The sequence below is a fragment of the Camellia sinensis genome, chromosome 10 (assembly GCF_055761805.1).
Source record: "Camellia sinensis isolate YWXY chromosome 10, ASM5576180v1, whole genome shotgun sequence".
Taxonomy (NCBI): domain Eukaryota; kingdom Viridiplantae; phylum Streptophyta; class Magnoliopsida; order Ericales; family Theaceae; genus Camellia; species Camellia sinensis.
Genome location: NC_138970.1, coordinates 55,982,242 through 55,991,157, shown reverse-complemented (window position 1 = coordinate 55,991,157; position 8,916 = coordinate 55,982,242). Strand labels below are relative to the sequence as shown.

The 8,916-nt window shown below is 31.1% G+C and overlaps 1 protein-coding gene across 2 annotated transcripts; it reads left to right on the top strand.

Moving 5' to 3' along the window:
• The first annotated feature begins 999 nt into the window (after positions 1–999).
• Positions 1,000–5,809, top strand: LOC114321427 (16 kDa phloem protein 1). Of its 2 annotated transcripts, none has more exons than XM_028268592.2 (4): positions 1,000–1,199; positions 1,383–1,484; positions 5,266–5,416; positions 5,528–5,809. In XM_028268592.2, the coding sequence occupies exons 1-4, from the start codon at positions 1,130–1,132 to the stop codon at positions 5,667–5,669; spliced, it is 465 nt and encodes a 154-aa protein (XP_028124393.2). In that variant the 5' UTR covers positions 1,000–1,129; the 3' UTR covers positions 5,670–5,809. The 2 variants fall into 2 exon arrangements, with proteins under 2 accessions (XP_028124393.2, XP_028124394.2); XM_028268593.2 differs by having other exon boundaries at positions 1,038–1,199; positions 5,266–5,328.
• The last annotated feature ends 3,107 nt before the right edge of the window (positions 5,810–8,916 follow it).

Sequence of the window (8,916 nt, the reverse complement as noted above, 5' to 3'; positions counted from 1 at the left end):
TCGCTCTAGCAGTTGCATGGGCATTTTTTTTTTTCAAATTCATTTTAATTTTTTAATTTTGAATTCAATTATACAATTTATAATATATATTTTTTTTAAACGAAATAATCATATACACAGATGTGTTCCACCAATTTTAGGTTAATGATATGATACACACCCTTTAAAATGTGTGTATCGTATGCATATTTGTTATACATTTTTGTAGTTATGTTACATATTTTTGTAATAATATTATGTATTTTTCTGATAAAATTACCACAATTTATAATTCAAAAATGAAATTATGTTTTTTTTTTTTGTTACATTTTTGTGATAATGTTACACATTTGTTTTGTTAGAAAATATTTGGATAAAAAAATGAGAAACTTTATCACAAAAATACGTAACATCAAGACAAAATGTATAATATCATTTTTAAACAACAAATTATTATAATTTTACTTAAAAATTATATAATATTTACCACAAAAACACATAATACATATGATACACGCTAGTGGCTAAATGTATAAACATGAATATAAATCAATAAAAAAAAAAAAAAAAAAGAAGCTATAAGTAAGATGGTCTTCCCCATTAAACCAGCCACCACTCTATTTTTTTTTTCTTGGGTCTTACGTATAAGACTTTTATTAATGTTTCAGCATGTGAACGTTGGAGTGGGTTTCGCAGAAAAACTTAGAATGGGGCAAGGTTCCTCTGCAGTTGCTACTACTTTTTTTCAATTAACTAACCAATCACAACATCCCTAAGGAATGGCACGTTGGATCATTATTTTGGAAACACAATCCTTTTAATTTCTTTCTACACACCTATTATATAAGATAATAACATTTGAATATTATGAAAAAAGTAGGTAAAATATAAATAAAATATACTTATATTTTTACCTAGTTTCACATATTTTTTTCTTTTTTCTTTTTCAAATTCATTTCTAAATCTTTCAACCAGATATAGCTTAAAAGGAGCCCAATGTAGACAATACAAACTCACTGGAAGTAATAAGAAAACGGATAAGACTAAAGAATTAGTGGCCAATGCAATTACAAATACAATGCTTTTTCCTTCAAAAGTTCAATCAACATTCTAAGTCTCAGAGAGAGAGAGAGAGAGAGGAGAGAGAGAGATGGCAAAAGGAACTCTGGAGGTTTTGTTGGTTGATGCCTATGGGTTAAAAGACAGGGAAAGTGTTCTTGGTAAGTTTTAATTTTCTTAACCTTCATGCTCTGTTTCGATTTCCTAAATATACAATTTTTTTTTTCTTCTTAATTTTATAAAATTTAAAATCCAAACAGAACGTTAATTTTACAAATGTTTATCTCCTTCTAATTAAAGACATCAATTTAAACATATTTGAATTTCCAATGTTTATTGACCAGGTTGCTTCAATTGTATTAATCCATGTAATACAATTAAGATGCGTCCATATGTTGTGATTCAATATGAAAACCAAGAATCTACCAGTTGCGTTGCAGATCAAGGTAACCATGAATCAATCACACTTCACAATGCTTATTTGTTTCTATTTCAATATTTTAAATTCCCAACCCAATCTTAGTAGGCCTTTTTCACTTGCGAGCTTCACCCTAGGTTGCAAATAAATAAGCTGTTTGCGAATTTTGCTCAGGTTTTCTCAATTCGTTATGTATTTAAATTAGAAGGGGACTTGTGCGATGTACAAGATTTTATTTTTAAAATAAAAAATTAATTTTGAATTTTAATACTTCATGTGTAGAAAATTTTAACAATTAAAAGGTAAAGATAAATAGATTTGTTAATGACGGATGAAAATTATTGTTACTGTGTATAATCTTTTGTAAAGTAGACTCATAAAAATAATTTATTTTCAGGTTTAAAAAAAAGAGAGTATATTCTCAATCTGAAATCAAATTCTCATTTGTGTTAATCTAATTTATCAAAAATTATGAATTCCACTTATATCAAAATATTTTTGTCTGAAAAAAATAAAAACAATGGAAAATTCTAGAATATACAACTTATGACTTGATTATAACTCATGGTGTATTATTTTGGTTATTAAAAAGTCTTTACTAATTTCTTATATTTTTTGTTATGTCTAAATTAGTGTATCGGGTCTTTAATTATATTTCAAGTGTTATTTGATTATGGGAACAGGGGTCCCTCCTGTGCTCAAAGCAGAACAGTAACTGTGGTGCCTCTGTTTGAGGTGTATTATGGTCTTATTTTTATGATCTAAACCGTTCATATTGTAGGGTTTGTTGAGTACTTCATGCCTACCAAAAATTATATTAATCGGATATCAATAACTATATGATCGAATTGCATATTGTTTATGCTATTTCTCAAAAGAAAAACTTATTATTTATTTTTTTGGTTATCGATCATATAGTTGTTGATATCCGATTAATATGATTTTTGATAGGTATGAAGTACTCAACAAACCCTACAAAATAACGGTTTGGATCATAAAAATAAGATCATAATACACCTCAAACAGAGGTACCACAGTCACTGTTGTGTTTTTTAGCACATCAGTGACCTCTTTTCTTTGATTATGATCTGTTATAATATTTTTATATAACAATATCTAATAATTTTATTACACGAAAAAATGTTTAAGGTGGGTTGACTCAAAAGTAGGATTTATGCTTATATTAGTAAAATCATAAGAGTTAATTGATGCGGAAAAAATTATAAATTCAAATCATAAACAGTGTCCTCAAAAGGAATCTGACAGAAAATCTCTATAATTTTAATAATTTCAGCTCTCAAAGGGGTTTTAATTAATTATTTGACACAATATAACAACTGCAAAATTTTTATTCCGACTAAATTATTTTTGCATATCTTTTCTGGCAGAGCTCATAAAAGTGCATTATTAGTAATACTATAAATTCAAAATTTTTATTTAAAAATTATTCAAGAAACATCAATAGGTGCCTTAAAATACACAATCATTTTCGATGAGTCATTATTCTTTAATAATACTCCACACTATCATTTGACATTTGTTAATTCATTTTCTAAAAATTTAATAAAAAAATATTGAGTTCCGTTATTTTAATCAATCAATATCAAATTTGATGCTATACTCTTATGTAAAACATTTCTAGAAATATGATGTCTGACATAAAAAAATAGAGTTAACTTTAATTAATATAATGATATTTTATATTATAATATGTATTACAAAAGAATAATATTAATTTAATTTAAAATAAAATTTTAATTTTAACGATTTATTTTAATAATTTTAGCTTTATCGTTCTATAAAAGTGTTATTTGAATACTTATATATAACAAATTTAATTAAATTATTTATTTATTTTGATAATTTTAGTTCTATTGTGCTATAACAGTGTAATTATCATATAATGATTTTATATGATATATACATATATGTATATATATATTAAATTATAAGATAGTAAAATAAACACTCATTTTGATATTAAAATAATATTTAAATTAGAAAGAGAATTAGTAATATAAAACTAAAAGTAATTCTAATTATTTATTATTATTTTTATGTTTATATTTATTTAGAAAATAAAAATATATATAAATAGAACAGCACAAAATTTATTTAAAAGATTAAAAATAAATATGTTGTGATTAGATTAAGAAGAAAATACATAAATTAAATATGTAGAGTATATTCTTTTTGAATTATTCATACATATTGTATGTAGGTATATAAAATTTAAATTAAATATAAATGTTTTGTAAAAAATAATTTCATGTTAAATAAAAAAATTAAATATAAATTAATATTAAGACATCAATAAGATAGATAAAAAAATAAAAATATAAAAGAAAATTAATTTGATCTATGCAATGTACATAATTAAGTGTATTCTATCTTATTTATTTATTTGTATATCAAGATAATTTTTTTTTTCAAATATCATAATAATTAAATTAAAATATCAACTATATAAAAGAAATTTAACAATGAGAAAACTAAATACACGATGAAAAATAAGTATTTCTCAAATAAAGTCCATGTAAAATTGGTTATTATAATTGAAATTGAATTTGTGTAGAATTTTATATGTAAATAGAAAAGGTATGCTGATATGATTTTTTTTTTTTTTTTTTTTAAAGTAAGCCTTTAGAATATGTTATCTAAGTAAGAGAAAAATACTACATATATATATATATATATGATGTGTTCGAGTTAAATTTTTAAACTCATTTCATAAATGAGTTGAGCTCGAATTAAAATAAGTTTGACTAATTTATTATTTGCTTAATAATAAGATAAATGTATTATTTGTATGGAAAACACTAACAAGTGGCCATGACACTTGTTAATATTGGAAAAGGTGAGAAAAAGTATATTGAAAAAGTATAAAAAAATTATAAAATATTTTAAAATTTATAAAAAGTGTATTGAATTTAAAAATAAATGCATCAAGATTGATAATTTTTTATGTTTTTCTTATGCCCTAAGGCCACTTATTAATAAGACCCTATTTATATATTATAAATGTAAAATGAGTTATATAATATAGAATAATATTTCATCAACCGACTTAATTTTTTTTTATTGAGTTAAAACTTTTTCTTCATTATCAAGGAGCATGATTTGTATTAATGAGCAAGTGAAGTTTAGCCTGATCAATTTTCAAGTTCAGCTCAAGTTTGACTTTTAAGGTCGATAAACAAATACGTTGAGCTCGTTGGACTTATTATAGGCGGCCTGGCCCAAATAAGCTTGGGCCTAGGCTAGCGCATATGTTGGCTTGCCCATTGGCCCACTTGTTGGCGTAGCTGATTAGATTGGCTTACGAGCTCGTCAAAAATTATGAGAAAAAAAAAAAAAAACAACAACAACTAGGCCTTGAATCTTAACTTGTTGGGCTAAGCTTGTAGGCTAGGCCATGAGATTGGCTTGTTGACCCAACCCGTTGCCCCTGGGCTAATCCCTTTGGGTAGGGCTTAGGCCTAAGGTTTTGACTCACAGGTTGACCCAATATGAGCTTTCAAAAAAAGCCCGCTAGGCTTAGCCTATGAACGGACTTCGGCTCTATTTTCACTGGTCGACTTAGCCCGATGTTGACCCTAACCTAGTATTCACATTCTGGTCTTGATGGTAGTGTTTGGATCCAGAATCTTTCCCCAATATATATATAATTCTACTTATTGTTTTATTTCATTTTCTTTAAATTAAAGTTGGGTATGCTCCACAAATCTTAAGATTCTTAGATTCAAAGGCAATCCAAGTCAAAACTAAATTCTAACAATAAATCACAATTTAAAATTCGAAAAATGCAGGTGAAGGAAGGAAACTAGTATGGAATGAGAAAATGACATTTAACGTAGAGTATCCAGTTCCAGGTGTTCATGAAGATCAAACATATAAGCTTATTCTTCGTATCATGGACAGGCACAAGCTCTCAGATGACAACTTGGTTGGCGAAACAACGTAAAAAAAAAAAAAAAAAAAAAAAAAAAAAAATCTAATTAACCTTATTTTCCAATCAAACAAACACTATTTTAAATTGTTATTAAGATTTAGTGTGTTCTTTTTGTGTAGGATATACATAAAGGATGTTCTATCATTTGGAGTAGAGAAGGGAAAGGCCGAACTTCGACCTCAAAAATATAGAGTTGTCCTCCCCGATAAAACCTACTCTGGCGAGATATCTGTTGCTGTTACTTTTACTCTCAATAAATAAATATAACAATGTCAAAAATACCATCGAAACATATCATATATGGGTATAAATCGTTGGATTAACTAGTCTCACATGTACACTCACATAGTATAACTTGGTGGTATGGATAATAATACACATATGCACTCGTTTCTTGTGCATTTACTTTACCATGCATTAAAATAGGCGATGAAATTTTAAATTTTCACTTGGCTAGCTTTACTAGACCAGTGTCCAAAAATTGCCAAGGCTGTGAAATGCTTTGAATGGGCCTACCCTCGGAACCAACTCAACTTTGAAATGGGTTCAGAATTAGACTCGGAAAGCCTTGTTTTGGGTAGCTCATGAACAACAATGCTGTAAAACTAAAAAAAATTACACAGAAAAGTATCTACAAAAACACATTTATGAATGACAATCATTCTATGTGTGTTTCACATTTTACTAACTTCAAATTTACACTATACAATTTGTTCGAGGTAGATTTTGAGTTAATTTTTTCATGGTTCATAGCTTTCTGACTCGAATCTATATCATTTGTCACTTGTATGCATTCTTCTTTGTTTCTTTTAATCGTATTGGATCAAGAGACTGGTCTTGTTGACATGCACAATTTTCTAAGTCATCTAGTTTGATTTACATTTTAGAGGTATCCAACTCAACAAACTGGCAAAATTGGAGGGGCACATAGACAATATGAACCACTTCGGTGACCTACAAAAATGATGTGAGATTGTATGTTTATGGCTTTCCTTTTCATTTCCCTTCACATACCTTTCCCCATGTCACAGATCCAAACATAGTCTAACACTTCTCTACATGTGTCGCTCAATCGGACATGAAAGTAATCGAGAGGAACAAAATAAAAGAAATAGACTTACGCTGTGTTTGGTTGGAGGATTTGAAGAGAGATTTGGAAAGGAAAAATGAAAAATTTGGTGAAATGTGAATAAAATATACCTACATTTCACCTAGTTTCACACACCTTTTCCCTTTCCCTTTCCAAATCCCTCCTCAAATCCTTCAACCAAACACAGCATTAGGCTAGAGATTTGGCCCACGGGACCACTCAAGGCTCTTCCAATACCATGTTGGAATTTTGGAGTTCTCCAATCCAAAATCAATTTGTATAGATGAAGGTTGGCTGAAACCCATTGGCTATAGATGAAAAAACCCCTAGATTCTATGAATCAAACTTTGATTGTAAGATAAATTGATAGAGAGAGAATTACAGAGAAGATAAATTGTATGTATTATGATTGATTTATGTATTGAATGTGTTATTACAATGTTCAGAGAAGACTCTCCTTTATAGGGGAGAGTGTGTACAGAGGGGCCAAAAGTGGCCGAAAGAGGCAACGCACTAAGGAACAACATTATGAAAGCTGGTTGGTAGACAGCTCATATACAACTAGCTAATATACTACTAATATATTCTAACAGCCCCCCTCAAACTCAAGGAGGATGGTTACAAACCAACTTGAGTTTGGAAAGAGTAACAAAAAAGACAAAATAAATTGACAAATAAGGTAAAATAGGATAGGAGACACTGTATGGTTGTGTCAAACCGTTGTAGGAGACACTTTATGGGGTCATGTCGGACCGGTGTAGCAGGACAGTTTACGAGGTCATGCCGGACCGATGTAGCAGACACTGTGTGGTCGTATCAGACCGATGTAGAAGACAGTTTATGGGGTCATGTCGGACCGTTGTAGCAGACAGTTTACGGGGTCATGTCGGACCGTTGTAGCAGACAGTTTACGGGGTCATGTCGGACCGATGTAGCAGACACTGTGTGGTCGTGTCAGACCGTTGTTGTAGAAGCTAACCAGAATCAATGTCGGGACAGTTTATGGGGTCATGTCGGACCGTTGTAGAAGCTGACCGGAATCAAATGTCGGGACGGTTTATGGGGTCATGTCGGACCGATGTAGAAGCTGACCGGAATCAATGTCGGGACAGTTTACGGGGTCATGTCGGACCGTTGTAGAAGATTGGTGGTGCACCAAGGGGGCGACTTAGGGAGTACGCCATGGGGTGGCTTGGGTGGTTCACATGGTGTATAACCATGCTCACCATGATATATGTATAACCCCCCCTCAAACTCAAATAGGTGTGAAGATAGAAACCTATTTGAGGTTGAAACAAAGGGATTGATAAAGTGGAGCAAAATATATATATATATATATATATATATATATATATTTTGTTTTTTTTTTTGTATGTTTGTATTTTTTTAATTTTTTTAATTTTTTTTTTATTTTTTTGTTTTTATTTTTTGTTTTTATTTTTTTTTTTTGATGTAGAATGGTGAGCGGGGTTAATCCCCGATAGGAATAAAAAGGAGAGGGTTGTGCAAATCTGGAGGACATGTATGACACAAGACTGAGCAGAAAAGTAGTTGGTGTGAATGGTGATTTTTTTTTTTTTTTTTTTTTTTGGTGTTTAGTGTTCGGATAAGAGATTATAGTAAAACATATATATAAATAATAAAAGAAAGGTGAGGGCGAGCTTGACTGAGGCGGTGAGTGGGAACAGAGGATAATAAAAATATATATAGAGAGAGAAAAAGAAATAAATAAATAAGAACGTAAGGGAAATCAAAAAAGAGAGAGAGGGCACGCTCATGTGATAAAGTGGAGAGTGAGCTGGGTAACCATATGCAGAGGAGGTAGTGGAGAATTATTTTATTGGAGAGGGGAAGGAAGTGGGAATAAAGAGATACACACATGGGTTATACATACATATAAAGAGAATAAAAAATTAAAAGAAATAGATAAAAGAAAAAGAAGAAGAAGAAGTGAGAGGAGAAGAGTCAACCATGGCTGGTCATGGAGAAGAAGTGAGAGGCAAAAGAGCTACTGGATCGAGCACGCTGCCGATCTCAGAGATGTTGGAGATGAAGGCGCGGCGATGGGTGCTGTGTGACGGCGGTGGTGGTCGATTCGGGGTTATCAACAAATAGTTGACCATTCCAGCGAACCAAATCGCCATCGCGGAGACCAAAACAAGCCCTCCGATTACGATCCGATCGCTCACATGGTAACCCCAAGCGACCATCGGAGCTTCGCGGAAGAAGACGAGGACGAGCCAGAGGGCGAAGACCGCGGCGTAGGCGATCAGAGAAATCGGAGTGAGGAGGATAGAGAAGGCGGCGCAGATCGAGATGAGAATCGCGTAGTTGATGCTGAAGTACTTGGAGTTCTTCTGGAGGCGGAGGCCGGCGGCGGAGAGGGATTCTGGGCTGTCGAAGACCCCGACGGCGATG

Bases quoted from the DNA above. Each gene is read 5' to 3' on its own strand.
- LOC114321427 (XM_028268592.2), top strand. From the start codon at position 1,130: ATGGCAAAAGGAACTCTGGAGGTTTTGTTGGTTGATGCCTATGGGTTA. The intron at 1,485-5,265 runs GTAACCATGAAT...CGAAAAATGCAG, and splicing joins CAGTTGCGTTGCAGATCAAG to GTGAAGGAAGGAAACTAGTA. The intron at 5,417-5,527 runs GTAAAAAAAAAA...CTTTTTGTGTAG, and splicing joins AACTTGGTTGGCGAAACAAC to GATATACATAAAGGATGTTC.